At 46.1% G+C, this 20757-nt stretch overlaps 1 protein-coding gene across 4 annotated transcripts in view; it reads right to left on the bottom strand.

Moving 5' to 3' along the window:
- Wdr25 (WD repeat domain 25) overlaps positions 1–20757 on the bottom strand; it is a 126935-nt gene that overhangs the window by 34740 nt on the left and 71438 nt on the right. For all 4 annotated transcript variants that reach the window (XM_048362091.1, XM_048362089.1, XM_048362093.1 and 1 more), the window contains one exon: positions 6846–6993. In XM_048362091.1, coding sequence (XP_048218048.1) covers positions 6846–6993 — 148 coding nt within the window. The remainder of the gene's footprint in view (positions 1–6845; positions 6994–20757) is intronic.

The following is a 20757-nucleotide window of genomic DNA, read 5'->3' as shown; positions in this document are numbered from 1 at the left end:
AGAAGAGAGGAAAAATAGAGCTGTTAAAAGATGATACACGAGCTGGGAATGAGGCTTAGTGGTAGAGTGCTTGCCTCGCATGCATAAAGCCCTGGGTTTGATTCCTCAGCACCACATACACAGAAAAGGCAGGAAGTGGGGCTGTGGCTCAAGTGGTAGAGCGCTAACCTTGAGCACAGAGAGGCTTTCATTTAGATTATAGCAGAAGATTAAGCTGGGATGACAAATAACCACCACCACCATGCCTAGCTTATTGGTTGGGATGGAGGTCTCACTACTGTTTTGCCCAGGCTGGCCTCCAACCACAATCCTCCCAATCTTTGCCTCCTGAATAGCTGGGATAAAAGGCATGAGCCATTATAGCCACACTGAGGGTTTACAATTTTAGTAAGTTTACTAAAGCCTAATGAAAACCACTGGGTAAGAAATTCTTTTAAATAAGAAGGTCTGAGAGGAGACCAGTTCAGAAACCAGGATCACAGCCATCATCCTCTGGCGTGAGTTAGGAGGTGGGAGAGCCGAGCAGTTAGAGTCACAAGTCACAAAGATTCTGGTCTTGACCCAGCCTCTGTTACTTCCAGGGGAGGAAGGCCCGAACGCTAAGTGACACAGAAGGCTCTCTGTGGAGCCAGATACAAAAGAGAGCCATTATCGTTTGAAAAATTAAACCCCAACTTACTGAATTCATCCTTGGTTAAATTAAAAGCTAAAACCAAGGGAAGCAGGGTTTTAACAGCAGGATCCTTGAGGGACTACCGGCTGAGGTGCTTTTGACGTGAGCCCTGGGAGAACTCAATGCCCTGGGCTGGCTGGCGCATCTGCGGAAGATCAGTGAAGCACCACGGCCATGCTGGGGAACAAGACCTCCCTCCTCAAACTGGTTCCTACCCTCTCCCTCCCCACAGACCCAGGCTTGTGAATTATCTCCTCCCAGCCCACCCCCCGCCAAGATTTTTTTCAGATACAATGGTTACTTGTTACAAAACCTTTAACCATGAGACTATCTGACTTGCTTGTTTGTACTAGACAGTTCTGTTTATTTTCTGTATTCTGATAGGAAATTGAGCTTTAAAATATTTAACCCACTGGCACTTGGCTTTATCGATTCAGTTATAACAAGCTCAACCAGTGTAAAAACTGTTTGAATCTTCATAGAGTTAAGAAAAATTACGTCTTTGCTTCTTTCAATCAATAATAACACAAATAAAAAAATAAGTTACGGGGCTGAGGTGAGGTTCAATAGTAGAACACTTGCCTACATGCTCAAGGCCTTGAGCTCCATGCCCAGAATCACATAAATTAGCATTAAATAGTAAAACATGTTTTGCAACGTAGAAACTCAATGTGTTCTCAGGATGCTATCCTTCCCATCAGCACGTTCCTGTCTGCTGTCACCACGACGAAGATCCCGGCATGATGAAGATCTCAGATCCCTGTGTAGCCGGGGGTGACACTGTCTATCCAGCCTCACATTTGACGGTGGGACATGCTATGGTCATGTCGGCTCCAGAAATCCCCGAAGTGTCTTGCTCCCAGAATGCCTCGCTGCGAACAAAGTTCCTGGCACGTAACTGGAATTTCAGGGCCTTATGAAACCCAAACACTGGTCCTCAGGAAAGAAAAGGGACCTTCACGCCCTTCTCTCCAGGGAGCTCACTCTGACCATGAACATTTTAAGGACGGGCCTGTGCCTCCACGCATGCCTGGGGCTCACACCTGTCCCACCATAGCCCCGGAGGGTGGTGGAGACTGGCCCACGTCTCACGGCTGGAGAAATGAATGTCATCGAGCGCCAAGTGAGCAGCCTGGCTGAGACACAGACTGGACCGGCCTGATCTCAGAGCGCCGCTCTCTGCACCCCACCTCCGCACCCACTGGTTATCCATGACCTTTCCTTCTCCTTAGCTCTTTGTTCACATCCACAGGCTCAAGAACATGCAGGAAAAATGTTGACAAGGGAAAGCTTATGTTGTTGGCTTGTGGTAATTGAGCCTGTGTTCCCAGGCAGCAGGCATATGACTCATTTCGCTAAAATCAATATCATTACACTCATCCTCTGGGAAGTATTCAGCCAGCTGTAAATTTAACCATCCTGACTCAAAGTTAACGAGAAAAGAAGCTTACTAACTTTCAAATCAAGCTCTATCTATCAGGGCCATCAGAGGGCCAGGAAGGGTGCGGCTGAGAGCGGGGCGGGGGCTGTGTCCGCATGCCCCTCCTCTGGGGGCTCCGGGCCCACTAGCCATGCTCTCAGAGCCCAATGCCCTCACCCTCAGAGGTGGCATCCTCCCTCCAGGGTGGTTGTGAGAGTATGAGCCAACGTGTCTTCGAGTGAGCCCCAGGCTGATAACAGGACCCACCAGACAGCAGTGACCACTACATGCACAGAAGAAACTGGTGGCTGTAATCAGGTCTTGTATCATACATAACGAATTATCTAGTCAGGATTGAATTTCCCAGAACTGGGGGCTTAAAAAAAAAAGAGTTCTTGACTTGCAAACCAGCTATGCCCCACGTGGTTTACATGCATGTTGATTTTCTGGATCTCCGAACCCACCATTCCAACAGTAAATGTTGAACAACCATGTTGAGCTTCCAGAATCCATCAGGCAATGGGCATGACCTCCTCTAAGAAGAGTGCCATGGCTCCTCCCTGAGGCCTATACTCACAGACAGAACACCATCTCTGAGTAGCAAGGGAAATGCCACCTTCATCCAGAGGGCTAGCCCGAGTGCCTACGTGAGGACAACAAGGCGTGGGTTTGTGGAAGTGCAGAACATCTCTAGGCCCTTTCCGGAATGGCACTCAGAGCTGTATAGTGTTTTCGTAAGGTTTAATAATACCTAATTGGATGTGGGTACCTAAGTGGGGAAGCTTCTCCCTCCAAAATTATTTGGGAAGAGAAACGAAATGAGGGAGGGAAAAGGAGAAGGAAAGAAGGGGAGAAGGGGAAGGGGGGGAAGCATGTGGCAATAGAGACATAGGATGATGGCTGAGAGCAGAGCTCTGGGAGCAGACCCTTCTCGGGGAAGCCAGCCAGGGGCTGTGCACAGAGCTTCCAGGAGGCTGTGGATGGCAGGTAACAAGGACAGAGACCTCAGCTGAAAAAAGAGAAGGACAGAGCCTCTTGGGTGGGTGGCAGGAAGGCAGCTGCTCATTGGGCAAGGGGCCTGCAGAGTCCTCTGAGCCTCACCTCTGGATCTAGAAGCCATAATTACTGGTCCTAAAGGAGCAAACAGGTGGGAAGTGCCAGGCTCTGCGAGCCTACCCACCAGCCAGGACCTGTGACACTGCTGGCAAGCTGCTTCCTTCCTGGTCTCTAGCACTACCTGAAGGACCATGTCCCTCTGAGTGGCAGCTCAGGGTTCAAAGCCCAAGAAGAAGGCTCAAGGCCCAAAGAGCTTTCCTGAGTCCCAGCAGGAGCCAGGGAGCCTCCTTTGCAGCCCCTCCTCCATAGCCCAGGAGTCCCAGTGCTCTTTTCTGCCTTATCTGCGTGCATCTTGTCCTTCCTACAACAAGTACTCTAAAGCTGCTGGGGTTAGTAGGTGTCCAAAGCCCAAGGAGCATCTTCAGCCACTCCCTTGACCAGGGGAATCTGTCAAGCTCAACCTGGCTCGCTTTCTTCCCCAGAGGCCTCTGCCACCTGCTGCAGTTGGTGAGCCGCTCGTGGCCAGGCTGGAGCCCTGAGGCTCCAGGAAGCTTGGCACACTGCTTCCGAAGCGGGCATGCTAATCCTGCATCTGCCAGGAAACCTCTGGGTTCAGTTCTGTCACAGCTGGCTAGGTGGCCTTAAGAATGTCTCCAAGCATACTAAGCCTCCGTTTCGGCATCCAGAAAGTGGGATGGAGTGGGAGACCCACATGTCACATAAGCAAAAGTTTAGCATCCACTCATCCATGGCTTGATGGAAGCCTGGAGGCAGCCCAATGCCTCATCAAGAGGCATCAAGCTAGAGACACGTGATCCAGAATGGAGGAAAGTGTCAGAAGACACTGAGAAAACAAGAGGAACGGTCATGGAGGTTCTCTCATTTCTACTCCATGACCCCAGCAAAAGTCCCAGGGACACCAATGAATGGGAGGAGCCTGCCAGGGACAGGTCCAGGAACGAGGCAGATCTCTTCCAGTGCATGGAGCCCTAGAGCAGGAGCGGATGTGAGGGAGTCTGCATACCCACCCAGACCCTAAACAGTGGACTAATGCCATCCTGTCCCCAGAAGAAAGCTGTTACTCACCACTATGGGAAAGAGAAACTGGGAGAGACTGGGAAGAACGCTTGGCCACCCAAGGCATCTTCGGTCTGTCCCCGAGACCCATGGCATTCAGCCATAGGGGTGGGGTGCTTTTTGAACTGACGTCCTAAGGTGGCCTCACTTGGGGATATGCTCCAACCACTGTGGCTCCCTGGATGACACAGTGAGATCATGGGCTTCCCAGGTCAATGCAGAGGAGGGAAGGGCGTCCTTTACTCAGGGCCTACTACATGCCAGGCTTCACAGCTCTGCTCCCAGAAACCCCTAGCCAGGCATGGTATGGGAGCAGAGCCAGAGGAGTACCATTTTCCTGGCTCGGGGTGTGAGAATTGATAAAAAAAAAAAAAAAAAAGAAGGAAAGAGCCTTAATTTGAAGCATACCCATACTTCTTCTATTTCATCCACAGTTTAGGGCCGGGGCACTAAACACATGACCCAATGGGCGGGGTGCACATTAAGAAAGCAGACACATGCTTAGGAAGAGCAGCAAGAAGCACAGGCGGCAGCACCTGCAACACTCCACTCCCCACCCATCCTCATCCCCCACCTCCCCACAGCGCCCTTAACAGTCGTGCTGAGTGTGGGGGCCTGGAACCTTCCAGAAGCACCACTAGGGCCACTTAAACCTGAACACGCTACGGGGCATTTGAGGAGACTGTCTGATTTGGTATGCAGGATGGGTCACTCACAAAGCTGGTGAGGGCCCTGGTGGCATCTGCCAGTGTTCCCTGAGGCCACCTCAGCCGCATGCACCCAGAAACGTTTGTTAGGAAGATTACAGACGGAAACAGGAGCGCCACAAATAATTAATCTGTGAGCAGATTTTATTAAGTGTTGATTCATGGTTGTTCCATAAGCCAACAGCCCGTCAGAGCTATAAATTAACGAGATAAAATGTTGCTGGCCCTCCATATTTCAGGCCGGGTATTGACATTTTAGAATCCGCAGATTTTTAACTGTATTGATTGAAGACACCAGGATAAATGGCCCTGGCGCCAAATTCCCATTACCGACAATGGGCACGGAGTGACTAATTCCCAAAGCACTGCGGTGAGAGCGCCCTGCGTCGCCTTCTCCTGGCAGGGAGCTCTAATTAGATTGAAATGAAAAAGCCAAATCACCACGGGCAGAAAAGGCAGATCAAGTAAACGGAGACTAGACTTGGTGAAGAGAAAGGACAAGTCAAACCAGGACAAAGGCCATGGGGGCTATGTAGGACCCTCCCCCATTTCAGTCTCAGCTGAAGAAAGCACCCAATCAGATCCAGGCAGATGCTGGAGAGTGCCGAGATGGGGAGTCTGTGGGGAGGGCCAAGCCTGTTCTACCCTAGCAGCCCCAGGGACTTCTCTCTCTTAGGCAGGAAGACAAGAGGCAGTCCTGGAAGTTGATGGAAACAGAGACCACCAGGACAGGACCACCCTCCAAGAGCTATCCTGAGAGGCAGGGGATGGATGGAAATGGCCAGTCTCATTAGCCGAGGTCCTTTCTAGGGACAGGAGGTCTTCCAGATGCTGAGCTCTAAATCCCTCAACCACAGCCTCCCTGGGGATAGGCAGCGTTGACTTCTACTGTAGTCCCAGCGCCAAGTCTTGAACATAGTAGGTACAAAATAAGGAATGAATTAAGTGAAGGAAACTGGGCCTCTAGATGAGCCCAGAGATGATGCCATTCCCACCAGAGTGACCTGAAGTGTCCTCTGTCACCCCCTGGGTGTGCATGAGGTTCATGGAGAGCCAAACGATACTCAACACCACCTTTCCCATCCCCTGCCACTCCCCCTTTGGGGAGGGACTGCAAAGGTTGGACCTAGGATTAGCACCTCCTCTTTTCAGATCCTGCAAGAGGCAGCCCCAGAACCACTATCAATGGGGCCAGCAGGCCGCTGCTGGGCCAGATAGGCAAGAGGCTGACCTGCAGCCTCTGGGGATCCACCAGACGGGCAGGAACTCACCCTCCTGGCCCCAAATAGGGCACCCAGCAGGAAAGCAGCCAGGGAGGATCCCAGGCCTGAATAGTGTTGGTTTGAGTCCAGCTTTACCTAGTCTGTCCCCATAGTCACCCGGTGGGGGACTTAGGGAAGGGAGAGCTCCTCCTGCTGAGCCCTCCCTCCTTTGCCCGCTGATCTAGGCTCCCAAGGATCTGCCCAGCTCAGACCCACTTTCTCACAGGCCGCCTCAGTGTGCTCACAGAGGCAGGACCCATCCGGAAACTCCCCTGAGGGGTGGAACCAATCAGCCTCGAAACAGCAGTGGATTGACAGGAATTCTAAATGGATTCCAACCAAAGGTCACCATGATCAAAGTAAATCTATTTTAGTCAGATTGCACGTTAAGAAGTTGATTTAAAAGCCACCTCTTTATTTGGCCCTGCAGTACAACCTTGGCTCTGTCCTCTGTGCTGGCTGGCAGAGGCCTACCTCTCATACTCTGCAGTGGGTCTTCTGTTCTGGAGTCACCCAGAAATGAGCCCCTCTCAGGGACCGCTCCCACACCCTGCGACCACATGCCATTTGTGGTCCAGAACCCTCCAGAGAGCCTTCCCCAGCAGGAGAGCTGCCAGGATGCCTCAGGGCAATGATGCGGCCCAACCCACCTGTTTCAAGGTCTGTGAGGTGCAGGGCGAAGTCAAAGCCACCACTGAGGACGCGCCGGCCACAGGGAGACCACCGTGCTGCCCGCACCGCCTCGCTGTGCAGGAAGTAGGTCTGCAGGCAGCGCCCCGAGTCCACAGCATTCCAAACCTACAAGAGAATGCAGAGAGACAGCATCATCTCCTGGCTCTACTCAGCCCCAGGCGTGGAACAAGCCAGGGGCTCACCCAGGAGTTGGAGCCCCCGTTAATTGCTCCACCAGCATCTAAATGTAACACCTCCTCTTGCAGAAATGTGCAGGCTTACTTATTTTGAGGCTAAGGAAATACAGCATTTCCCATGTTCATTCACCTACCCTGCCCTTCACACCTGTTTCTAGTCTGCTGGCCACAGCAACAGTCACAGTCCTGTCTGAATCCCGCGTGCAACCAGCTATCTGTCCTGTGGAGGGTATGGCATATGGCCAGGCTGTTCTCATGAGTTCTCTTTAAAAGACTCACCAAGGGCTGGGGATATGGCCTAGTGGCAAGAGTGCCTGCCTCATATACATGAGGCCCTGGGTTCGATTCACCAGCACCACATATACAGAAAATGGCCAGAAGTGGCGCTGTGGCTCATGTGGCAGAGTGCTAGCCTTGAGCAAAAGGAAGCCAGGGACAGTGCTCAGGCCCTGAGTCCAAGCCCCAGGACTGGCAAAAAAATAATAATAATAATAATAAATTAAAAAATAAAAGACTCACCAAGGGGCCTGCTGCACCTGTGTTTCTAGTCAGGGATGAGGCAAACACCTGCCTTAGGGACAGCTGTACTTTTTTTGGGGGGGGAGGGAGGGGGCCAGTCCTGGGGCATGAACTGAGGGCCTGAGCACTGTCCCTGGCTTCTTTTTGCTCAAGGCTAGCACTCTGCCACTTGAGCCACAGCGCCACTTCTGGCCGTTTTCTGTATATGTAGTGCTGGGGAATTGAACCCAAGGCTTCATGTATACGAGGCGAGCACTCTTGCCACTAGGCCATATCCCCAGCCCTAGCTGTACTTCTTTTTGAGAGCAAGCATGGTCCCTCGTCTCCATTGGAGGTTCCCACAGGGGAATGAGGCCATTGAGAGAAAGCTCTAAGCATACTGAATGACCTCTGTGAGTGGTAGCAGAGCCCAGGTGCAGAGCTACACATTTGGATGGAAAGGCAGGAAGCTGAAACCCCATGGTTGGCCGGGCCTGGTTCACAGGGGTGCTCAGGGCAATGAGACATACACACTCCATCCGCTGTCACTGCAGGAGAGTGAGGGATGTTCTCCCAGAATGCGAGGCAGAGCTCAGCCTCTACTTGACGTTGCTACTTGTCTATCATGAGATCTGGTCCAGTGGCTTCGCCTCTCTGAGACTCAGTCTCCCCATTCATGAAGTGGAAATAAGGAAAGCATTACAGGAGTGAGGACAAGGAGAGGGTAACATCTGTGCAAGTCTAACAGTGCTGCTTGTGACCAGCAAGAAGCACAAAGCTGTGAGAGGCTTGCAGTGGTCACCAGTCCCTGAGGTCTTCTCAACTGACCAGGAAAACCAAGCTTCCTTTTTGTTAATAAGAGAAAAACACAAACAAAACACACCCACACACTCCTGCAGACTTGATTGGAGGGGTAACCTTCCCATTAAAGGAGAAAAACCACCCCAGCTAAGTCCTGTAGGTTCTCAAAAGACAAAGGTTGGGAGTTCTGAGAGCGGTTTCCTGGGGAATATGTACATGTCTATGCTTAAGAAAACAAGAGGTCAAGTACAGCCTTCAAAGGATGCCAAGAGCGTGCTGGTTCTTTTTTTTTTTTCTGTACCAGGGGTCAATATCTAGGCCTCAAACTGAGAAATCAAGAAATAGCAGTGGTTACATTTAGAAACAGGGACAGAAATATCAGAAGAATAGCAGAAGACTTCAAAGTGGAGCAAGAACTCATGGAAGGGCAGCAAAGGGCAGAGAAAGGCTATTTCTGCCAAACCATGTATGAATATGGGATTAAGAGCAGAAACAGTTAAAGTATGAATTACCAAGACCTACAGGGTTAACAGGGCCAACCAGTAATAAATTCATATTCTGTACATAAGACAAGCTCCATATGCCAAGTATGAGGTCATTTGATTTTTTAAAACACACAAATGACCACAATTTTCTTATTAGGTTGGCTACTATAAAAAGAACAAAACACCAAGAGTTGACAAGGATTTGGATAAACTGTAAGGTGCTGCAGCTATTATGGAAAAAAGTACAGAGGGTCTTCAAAAATGTAGAATTACCAGATGATCCCACAATCCCACTTCTGGGTACACCCAAACTGAAGCCAGGATTACACAGTATTATTTGCAAAAAGAGCATAAGAAATAAAGATAATATTTGTTATTGCTAAAAGGTGAAAGCAAGCCATGTATCTATAGACAGATAACGGATAAACATCAGGCAGTTAATCCACCCAGAGGTTTATGGGCAGAAAGAGGCAATTCCAACACCTGCTGCAACACAGACGAAACTTGAGGACATGATGCTGACCCAAATAAAGTAGTTACAAGAAGACAACTACTGTATGGCTCCCTTCATGAAGCTCCCTGGGTAGTCAAAGTCACAAAAATGGGAAGACTGGTTGTTCCGGGGACAGAGTCTCAGTTTTGCAAGGCAAGAATTTGGCAGGTGGGTGGATGTCAGGCAGGTATGGCTGCAAGACAGTGCTGGTGTGCCCAAGGCCACTGAACTGAAATGTGGACAGACACACAAAACAAGATTTATCTCATTTTTTTTTCATGCACTTGTAGCAAGGCTACAAGAACATGCATGAAGATGGGGTCCCTCCTGGGGCTGGAAGAAGGGTGGGGTTGGAAGAGAACTGTGCCTACTGAGCAGCACCTCCTCTTCCTGGCAGCTATGTGGGAGGTGGAGAGGAACAAGGGGGAGGGAGGATGCTCCCAAGCAAAGATACCCAAATGCTCTCACCTGGGGGGCTTGTTCAGTGGTCCATCAGGTATTTCCAGAGTACCTGCTACTAGCCAGGCATTGTCCAACAGGAAACAACAAGGACCAGCCCCTTGCCTTCCAAGACATGGCACTTTAGTGAGGGAGACAAACACAGAGCAAGTATGATCTACTGTGTATCTGGTATGGAGAAAGACTAGATTTTTTTTGGGGGGGGGTTGTTTGGTTTTGGTGACAGTCCTGGGATTTGAACTCAGGCCCTGGGTGCTGTCCCTGCAATTTTGTGTGCTCAAGGTTAGTGCTTTATCACTTGAGCCTTTTTTTTTTTTTTTTTTTTTGGCCAGTCCTGGGCCTTGCACTCAAGGACTGAGGCCTGTCCCTGGCTTCTTCCTGCTCAAGGCTTAGCACTCTGCCACCTGAGCCACAGCGCCCCTTCTGGCCGTTTTCCGTATACGTGGTGCTGGGGAATCAAACCTAGGGCTTCATGTATGGGAGGCAAGCTCTCTTGCCACTAGGCCATATCCCCAGCCCCACTTGAGCCATTTTTAGTTTTTAAAGATAAGAGCCTCAGGAACTTTCCTATCTGAGCTGGCTTCAAGCCAGGATCCTCAGATCTTGGCCTCCCAAGAAGCTAGGATTACAGGCGTAAGCCACCAGCTCCCCATTTAGGACTAAAATTTTAGAAGGGGGGTTTTTAAGGTCAAGAAGAGAGGCCAGGGTGGCCAGATGGCTCTCTCTATGAAGACCTGAAGGGTAAAGGAGAAAGCTTGGAAGAATTTGGGGGAGGAGCTTTGCAAGCAGGGACAAGAGTATAACTTTTTTTTTTTTTTTGCCAGTCCTGGGCCTTGGACTCAGGGCCTGAGCACCATCCCTGGCTTCTTCCTGCTCAAGGCTAGCACTCTGCCACCTGAGCCACAGCGCCCCTTCTGGCCGTTTTTCATATATGTGGTGCTGGGGAATCGAACCGAGAGCCTCATGTGTAGGAGGCAAGCACTCTTGCCACTAGGCCATATTCCCAGCCCTGGACAAGAGGATAACTGACACCACCAAGCAATACCAAGAAGGACAATGTGGCAAGAGGTAACCAGGGCTGAGACAGTAAGTATATCAGCAGTGAAAGTCACAAGCAGAACATTCAGGCTTTCACAGGCAGAAGAAGGGGAGAGGACATCTTCTAACAGGGCCCTTAGCTGCCACACCAGGAAGGAGAGCAAGGTGGATGCAGGGAGAGAGGAAGGGACTGCTGCAAGAATCCAGGGCATAGGAGGAGGGTAGCTGGGACCAACTGGAGGAAGTGGAGAAGAGGCCCTGCAGAAGGCAGAACCAACAGAAGCCTCCGGGACTAGAGATGGGATATGAAGGCAAGAGAAAAGACCTCAATGACATTTAAGGTTTTGACCTGAGCACCAAAAGACAGAGAGTTGCAAACTTGGCTACAGGAGGAGCAGCCTGGAGGGGAGGAGCCAGGAGCTTAGTTCTGAATGACAGAAGCAGGCCAGGGTACAATGGTCAGAAGAGACCTGGGACAGAGGCTCAACAAACACATGGACGTCCCTGCCACCGAGCTGGTGGCTAGGTCATGTCCTGGCTGAGAACTATTCAGAAAACAAATGCAAAACGTAGGCCACAGCCCCAGTCTAGCCAACCTGCCGCCCGCCCCGTGCCCTCCCAGAGGTCACAGGCCAAAAGTGGGAGGGGGAAAAAAAGGAGAAACCTGAAAAGGAATGGGGCGGGGAAATAGGCCACTGAGATGCAAGCCAAGAGAAAAGAGAAAGCAAAAAGGAACAGGTGAGAGGGGAAGAAGCAAAGGAGGGGATGACAAGGGAGGGAGAGGCGGAGAGGAGTAGGAGAATGATCAAGTAGAAAGGAAAAAGCTTTAACTTTGTGATGTCAAGGGGTTTCCTGAATGGGCCCAGGAAAGGGCTTGGGGGGGCTGTGGGACCTGGGCACATGACAACCCCTAAGAGGTGAGAATGTAAACTTTAGCAGTTCTCCTGGATGGCGCCCAGATAGTGATGGTACCAGAATCAATGCTGACCAGTCAGCCAGCGCTCAGAGGACCCAGGGCAAAAGAGAGGAATCTTTGCCAATCGTTCTTCCTAATTGAATTTAATGTTCACTGTCAGGCTTTAAAGATTAATTCCCAAACACTGCAGTGGCCTGAAGTGTCTGCCTTTTTTCAATGAAGCAATTAGAGATCCCAAACTGCCTTCGCAGAATTAAGGAGCCAAGTCTTCTGTCAAATGCTCAGAGGTGATTCAACATATTAACTAGGCGCATGGTATATGTCCAACCAAAGTCACAGATTTGGAAAGAACATGACTGGTAAAATGTGTTTTGACCACTGGCACATGTTCCCTGTATGTGGTTTCCAGAGCCTGCTTCCTGAGATGGGGCCCCACAGACGGGAGGGAGGGAGGAGAGTGGGGCAGAGGCCTCCTTAGATTGGGAACACAGCTTGTTGCTTCAGGCTCAAGTCATGTTCTTCCTGCCTACCTGCCTTTGGGTTTTCATTAGATGAGAAATACAATCGCCTTGTAAAATATTCAAACTGCTCAGAAGTGCAAAAAGGAAATTCCCATAGGAATCAACTACAAGATTGCCGTTTCTCTGGTTACAATGGAAATAAGTATGCTCTGGAAAAAAAAAAAAAAAAAACTTGTCAAAAGCAGAAAAACACAAAAAAGGAAGGAAAGTCATCCGTAAGCCCACAACCTGTCAAACTTCCAGGGGACCCCCTGCCTCTGCCTTGGCAGCCCCCCTTCACCTCTGGCTTCTGGTCATCTTTCCACCCCTTAGCAGCTCCTGTTGCTCCCCAAAATGATTCTACAGACCACTCTCAACCTGTACAAACGTGTGTAGTCTGTGCCCCTTCTCCTGGGGGACAGGGTTAGTCCATCTGCCTGAGAAAACCCAAGGATCCTTTGTGGGGCTATGTTCAAGGGCCAGAACTGCCTTGAACCCACAAACCAATTGGGGCATATGCCTTAACAAGGCTGCGTATCTAGCCCATGAACAGGACATGTTTACTCATGCCTTCTTTGACTTCTCTAAGCAAGGGCCTGCAAGGTTTTGATGTTCATTTCGTTGTTTTGTTTTGTTCTTGGCAATACTGGGGATTGGACTCGGGGCTGGCAGGTGCTCCACCACTTGTTTGACACCTGTCTCCAGCCCCTTTTTGTATCAGTTATTTTCAAGGTCTCACTTTATGCTCCATCCAGCCTGGGCAGTGGTCCCCCTACTTGTGCTTCCCCTGTAGCTGGGATGATAAGCATATGTCACTGTGTCCAGATGCTGGTTAAGATGGAATCTTGAGAACTTCTCTTCACCAACAACAGCCTCAAACTTTCATCCTCCAATCTGCACCTAAGAAGTCAGGAGTACAGGCTTGAGTCATCATGCCTGACTTACAGTTTTTAAATGAAAAGACTTTGCACATCTTTTATCAGACAGATCCCTGATTAGTTCATGTTTTGATGATATTAAAATTGATTTTTTAAATTTCAGATTGCTCATTTCCAATATGAGTAAATAGAATTCATTTTTGTATACTGATCTTGGATTCAACAACATAGCCTGCTTTTTTTTTTTAGCTCTACAAGTTACTTTATAGATTCAGTAAGATCAATGATGATGGTATCTGCAAACAAAGAGTTTTATTTCCTCCCTTTCTGTATGGATGCCTTTATTTTCCTGTTTTACTGAGAGACTTGGCTTTGATCTCCAGGACAATACTGAGCAGACATGAGGAGAATGGTCATCCTGGCTTTGCTCCCGATCATATGGGAAAGGCATTATCTGTTTGTATCTACGAAGCTGGAGATGGAACTCAGGGCCTTGTACATTCTGGGCAAGACCTCTGCCCCAAATCACATCCTACACCCCGTCAGTCTTTACCGGTTTAAGTATGATATTACAGCTAATGTTTGTTTTTGTATTGTTTTATTTTGTTTTTAACCAGTAAGTCAGGGATTTGAGATCTTGTCTGGCTTGTTTGTTCTACTGACACTCTATCACTTGAGCCTTACCTATAGTGCAGCATTTTGGTGGTCAATCAGAGATGGAGTCTCACAGACTTTTCTGCCTGGGTTGTCCTTGAACTATGATCTTCCAGATCCAGATCCTGAATAGCTAGGATTACAGGCATGAGCCACTAGCACCTGGCTAAATTTAATTTATTTAATAGATATAAGACTACTGGGCTGTTTCTGAGTAAACTTTTGTTACCTGAGTCTTTCAGGAGATTTATTCATACCTCACACCCTCTAAGTTAGAGGGTACATTGGTATAAAGTTGATCATATATTTCCTTAGTATCTTTTAAATATCTGCAGGATCTATAATTAAGTCACTCCTTTCATTCCTTATACTGACAATTTGCATCTTTTCTCTTGCATTTCTGATTCTAGGTAAATGTTTATAACTTCATCTCAGAAAGCCCATTTTTGAGGCATGAAAGGTGGCTCATGCCTGCACTCCAGCAGTTGGGAGGCTGAAGCGATTGTGGGAGGTCAACTTGGACTGCACAGTGATGTCCTGTCTCAAAAATAAATATATAAACATCTTTTGATTCACCGATTGCTCTCTATGACTTCCCTGTTTCTTTTTTTTTCTTTTCTTTTTTTTTTTTTTTTTTTTTTGCCAGTCCTGGGCCTTGGACTCAGGGCCTGAGCACTGTTCCTGGCTTCCTTTGGCTCAAGGCTAGCACTCTGCCACTTGAGCCACAGCGCCACTTCTGGCCATTTTCTGTATATGTGGTGCTGGGGAATCGAACCGAGGGCTTCATGTATACGAGGCAAGCGCTCTTGCCACTAGGCCATATCCCCAGCCCCGACTTCCCTGTTTCTATTTCAAGTATTTCTGCTGTTATCTTTGCTCCTTTCCTTTTGCTTATTTGACTTAAGTTTGCTCTTCTTTATCTGGTGGCTTAAGATGAAAGCCAGTATCATTAACTTGAAATTTTTCTTCTCTGCTAATATAAGCATTTAGTGCTATAAATTAGTATCTGTTCTAGCAACATCCTATACATTCATGTGTTTGTGTTGTTTTGTTTGTGACAAAGTGCTGTCCCAGTCTTTCATATCTAACTGGCTTCCTGACGTGTCATCCATCAGATATTGAGAAAGGGGTGTTGAGATCTCCAACTGTTCTTGTGGATTTTGCTATTTCTCTATTCCATTTGGATAATTTTGCTTGTGCATTCTGAAGCTCCCCTATTACATATGTGTATAAATATTTACACACACAATGTTTGCATAGCTGATGTAATGCCCCTACAGGTATGGCCTTTGTGGTTATGATTCTCTTTATTCCTGTAATATTTTTTGCTTTGAAATAGGCTTTATCTGATATTTATATAGCTATGCTGGCTTTCTCTTATTACTATTAGCATTGGTTCTTTTTCCATCCTTTTATAGTTAACCTTTCTGTGTCTTTAAGGTAGGCTGTATAATCACATACTGCCTTTTAATACAACCCAACAATCTTGATCTTTTAGAGCCTGTACCTATTATTGATCGGGCTGGGGCTTAAATCTTGCCATGTGTTTTCTACTTATCCCACCTGTTGTTTCTTTTCTTTTTGCCTTCTTTTGTTATTTCACTTTTCTTCCTACCATTAGACTTCTAACAATGCATTTTCTTTAGTTATTAGTAGTTGCCTTAAGGTTTATAGCACGCGTCTTTAGCTTATCACAGTCTATTCTCAAGTAATATTGCCACTGTCTTTAGAACAGAAGAGCCAGGAAACAGTGCACGCCGTCTTCCCATGGCAGCCTTGTACTTTTTTTCCTGCATCTGACATCTCCACACATTACAAACTGCATGATACACTGTGTTTTTACTTCAGGAGTCAATCATCATGGAAAGTGACTTTTAAATAAGAAAAAAAGTATTTTGCATTCACCTACATATTTGCCACTTCCTGCTCATCATTCCTCTGTGAGATGTTGATTTCTATCTAGTATCATTTTCCTCCTGCCTCAAGGACCCCCTTTATTAACATCCCTTGTGATACAAACTTGCTGGGGGATGAATCACCTCAGCTTTTAAATGTCTGCAGAAGCATTCTGCCTTCGCTTTTTGAAGGGTATTTCACTAAGTCTTAAATCAGTAGTTGACAGTGGTTTGGGTTTTGATTTTCCTTCTCAGAACTGAGTTCTTCTGTCCTCTGGCATTATTTCCAGGAAATTTGGGGTCAAGCCTGTCTTTGTTCCTCCGTATGTAATGTAGCTTCTTACTCTCTGCTTTTAAGATCTCCTCTGGTTATAAGAAAGTCCATCAACAGGGCTAGGAATATGGCCTAGTGGCAAGAGTGCTTGACTCATACATGAAGCCTTGGGTTCGATCCCCCAGCACCACATATACAGAAAACAGCCAAAAGTGGCGCTGTGGCTCAAGTGGAAGAGTGCTAGCCTTGAGCAAAAAGAAGCCAGGGACAGTGCTCAGGCCCTGAGTCCAAGCCCCAGGACTGGCAAAAAAAAAAAAAAAAAAAGGTTGGGGGAATGAGGGAGGAGGTAACAAACAGTACAAGAAATGTATCCAATGCCTAAAGTATGAAACTGTAACCGCTCTGTATACCAGTTTGATTAAAAAAAAGAAGAAGAAGAAAGAAAGAAAGTTCATTAAGATACACTGCTATGCACACGTCCTTTTGTGTTTCTTGTGTCAGGGGATTCACTGAGGTTATGGGATCTGTGGAGCTATGTTTTTTATCAAATAGAAAACTTTTAGCCAACTTTACCTACTTCTTCTGTTCTAAGGACCTCCATTCTCTATATAGTTGGTGAATCTGAAGTCGTTCCACAGATCACTGGTGCTCAGTTCTAGCTTTTTGCCTCCTGTTCATCATTATGTCTTAAAATTCATGTACATTTTCTGTTACAGTTTCTAATTTGCTACTAATCTCATGCAATCTATTTTTCATCTCTACAAGTTCAAGTTAGGCCTTTTTATATTTCTTCCATGTCCCCTTTAACATGCCTATGCTTTTCTCTATCTTTTTGCATATTATAGGAGTATTTTCATAGTAGTCAGTTTAATGGTCATGTCTACTAATTATATCTCTACCATTTCTAGGTCTGTACTTACTGATCAACTTTTCTTCACATCACAGTTCACGTTTTTCTACTTTTTTGCATGCCTTGTAATCTTCACTTGGATGCCCAACAGAATTTTACTTGACCTTAATATATAACCTCATAGCAGAACATCCAAACAACATGAAAAAAATTTTCACAGGATTAAAGCAAGAATAATTACATAATCAGAGTTGAAGACTTTAATGCTCTTAAAGTGAATTTTGCTCTACTAGATGTTTTCCATTTTTGTATTCCTATTAATTATCTTGCAGCTTGTCCTAGGACATAGTTTAATTACTTGGTAACAGTAGACCCCTTGCCAGGACAGCTCTTAAGCTTTATTAAGAGATCATAGAGGCATTTCATTTAGGGCTTATTTCACCCACTACTGAGCTTAATATCTGTGCAGATTATGAAGGGTTTCTATGCTGGCTTATTGGAACATGAACTGTTTAGTGCTAGGAGAACTAGGGTTTGTTCTCATGGCTCCTTTAGGGTGACTTTCACACCGCCCCCTCCCCCCGCCCTTTGAGAAGTCTCCTCACAATGCATGTGCTGATCAGAGCTCCATGAGAACATGGGGGAATCTTCTCAGACACCTCTTTTCTCTTTTTCTCTTTCTTTCTCCCTCTCTTTTCCTTTCTCCCTGTCTCTCCCTCTCCTTCTGTCTCTCCCCTTCCTACCCTCCCTCCTTGAGAACAACTCTGAGTCCACTTTGCTGGATTCCTAACTCAATCTCCTAATCCAGGATCACCCCTGGGACTCGGGATGTCACTAGGCGGTAAGCCAGTGCACTTATAGGGCTTATCCTCACTCTCTCACTGCCTGGTGTTCAGTGTCTGAAAACCACTTATGTTTCGTCTCGCTTCTTAGTTGTTTAAGATGACAGCATGCATCTGGTCCCTATCACTCCATCTTAACCAAGAACATTAGTCCCTGTAAATTATTTAGAAATGGTAGTTCAGCTACCAAATATTTACAGCTGTCCTTTTTGTTCATCTTTTTATTACTAATTAACTCCACTGTGGTCAGAAACTAGGCTCTGTCTTATTTAAAACCTTTTAAACATTCTGAGATTTGCTTTATGGCCTATCTTGGTGAAATACTATTTGGAGCTGAAAAGCACATTACCCCTTCCTTGCTATGGTGTCAATTAAGATAGCTGATGGTATCATTACGATCTATCTTTACTGGCCTGTCGAGTTCATTCTACCAACTACTTAGAGAAGGATGTTAAAATCTTTAAGTGTGTTTGTGAAATTATTCTCTCTTTAATCTGTGGGGAAAAAAAATTCCATGTATTTGGATGGTCTGCTATTATACACTTAAAATGTGGCCTTCCCCACAAATCTTTGGTAACACTCTTTGTCCTGAAGTCTACTTTACTAAGTTAAAATACTTCGCATTTTCTTGCACATACTATTTGCATCCCTCCTCTTTATTCTACATATTTAGTTTTCAACTTGTTTGTTTCTTTGTTCTTCTCAGAAGCATGGTTTGGTCCTTCTCGTGAATCCATTCTGAAAGTCTCTTCTCATTAAAGCATTTGTCCATTTACTTTTAATGTGATTTCTGATAGGATCAGAGTTACATCTATCACTTTGACATTTATTTTGTTCTTGCCGCGTTTTTTTATCCCAGTCTATTGCCTTTCTTGGAATACCTAAATTATTTTCATAATTCCACTCATCTACTTGCTTTTGAGCTATATCTCCTCACATTATTTAATGTCTGTTCTAGGGATTATAATAGACATCTTTAATATTGTGTCAATTCACAGAAAAGAGCTTGCAATTATTAATAGCCCTTCCCCAGCCCTTACCCTTTATGTTGTCATATGTACTACAGCGGGATTACTTTCCAAATGTCCTTCATTCCTTGCTGAAGATCTGAGTTCTGGCCTGATATCATCTTCCTCCACCCTGAAGAACTTCATTTCACAGGTCAGTAATGTACACCTGCTGGTAATGAATTAATTCTGCTTTCATTCATTGAAAATGTATTTACTGTTCCTTCATTCTTGAGGGACACAGAACCACAGACAAAAAAAGTTTCTTGTCCTTAGTGCAGACACCGTCGCCACCTCTGACAAGAAGCCAGTGGTTTCCACATCCCTGTTCCCTTCCATGTCAAAGTCATCCCCTCAGACTTCAAGATTTCACAGTTTATGGTTATTATTTCTCTTTGTTTTGTCTTCAAAAGTTTGGCTCTGGTATGCTCAGGTGTGGTTTTCTTTGTACTTGTCCTATTTATGGTTTATATATTTTTTCTTTTGAATCTATAAATGTATATATTTTGCCAAATTTGAGGAATTGTTACTCACTCAAAATATTTTTTTCATTCTATTTCCTCTTCTTCTTGGACTCTAAACTACAAATATAGTAGGTTATATAATATTATCAAGTCTCTGAGTATCTGTTGTTTCTGTTTTCAGATTGAACAGTTTCTAGCTACCTCTTAAATCATTGGCTCTTTTGTCTGTTATCTCCATTCTGCTATGCAAACCTAGTATTAATCTCAAACACCTTATTTTTCAGTTCTCAAATCTCTATTTGTTTTCTTATAATTTTCATTTATCTACTGAGATTTCCAACGTTTTAACTCATTGCTATGACACTTCCCTTTGTGCCCGAGTATATCCATGAGGGCTATTTTTAAACACTTGCTTTCGAATTTCAACATTTGGATCCTGGTGGGGACAAGAATTCTTTTCTCTTGCATATGAATCCCCCTTTCCTGTTTTTCACTTTAGCAACCTGGGGTGTGCAATGTCCAGAATAGTGAACATCACAAAATGGGTCTTATGTTAACTCTGGGGTCTGTTATGCTCCTTTGAAGAATACTGATTTTAAAAAGAAAGCAGGCAGATAGCTTTACTTAGATTTCAAACTCCATTTCCCCTGTGTGCAGCAACAGAAAGGCTATGCAGATCTCTTAGCTTTAACTGAGCTTCATACAGTCTACCCCATACATGGGGTCAGGAGCCATCTAGAGGTCTGACTAGAGGTTATACACAGGATCTGTGCAATAACAGACCTTTACTTGAGAGACCTTGCATCTTTAGGAGCAGAAAACATTTCAGGAAGTACTTAGAAGGATAATATAGGAAGAAAATGCTAGTTTTGCTCCTATAGGATGAGCAAATGTGAATCCCTTATCACCCAGATACCAACCAGGGTACAGTGCCCTTAAGAATGCAAATGAAATTGGTTAAAACTCCTACAGCAAGTATGCAAGAAACCCTGTAGCCTTCCCTACAGGCCCTATTTCTCTGACTTTCTCCTTTCTAAAATTTCTGTGTGTGTATGTGTGTGTGTGTGTTACACAGGTGCACATGCGAGTGCATGTGTGTGCACAGGCTCCAGCACTAGGGCTTGACCTCAGAGCCTGGACATTGTCTCTTAGCTTTTTCACTCAAAGCTGGTGCTCTACCACTTGAGGCCCAGCTCAACTTCTGACTTTCTTGACTAGGCTGGCTTTGAACAACGATCCTTATATCTCAGCCTCTTAAGTAGCTAGGATTACAGGCATGAGCCACTGGCATTTGTCATCCTTTCTTAAAATTAGCAAGCTTACTTTGCAGCTGCTGTGGTTTTCATAAACTTGGTCCTCTGGTTCTTCAAGCCAGCAACACCTACAGTTTTCCTATCCAAGTTCTTAGTACCCTGCTCGGCAAAGACTGAGCCTACCTGCAGAAAAAGAAATGCGCCCTGCCCCTATGTCATTTCCTTCTTTAGGGGTCAATTTCTGTCATGTTTCTCCCTGCTTCTTGTTGCTTGCCAATACTTATAGGTGTTGATCTTGCTGCACAGAGTTTATGGTTATTAGCTGCGAGAAGGTTTAGTCTGAAAGATCAACAGCTTCATTACTGGAAGCCATAACTAATTTCTCA

The sequence above is a fragment of the Perognathus longimembris genome, chromosome 14 (assembly GCF_023159225.1).
Source record: "Perognathus longimembris pacificus isolate PPM17 chromosome 14, ASM2315922v1, whole genome shotgun sequence".
Classification (NCBI taxonomy): domain Eukaryota; kingdom Metazoa; phylum Chordata; class Mammalia; order Rodentia; family Heteromyidae; genus Perognathus; species Perognathus longimembris.
Note: the sequence above shows the minus strand (reverse complement) of the source record. Positions and strands in the feature narration are given on the sequence as shown.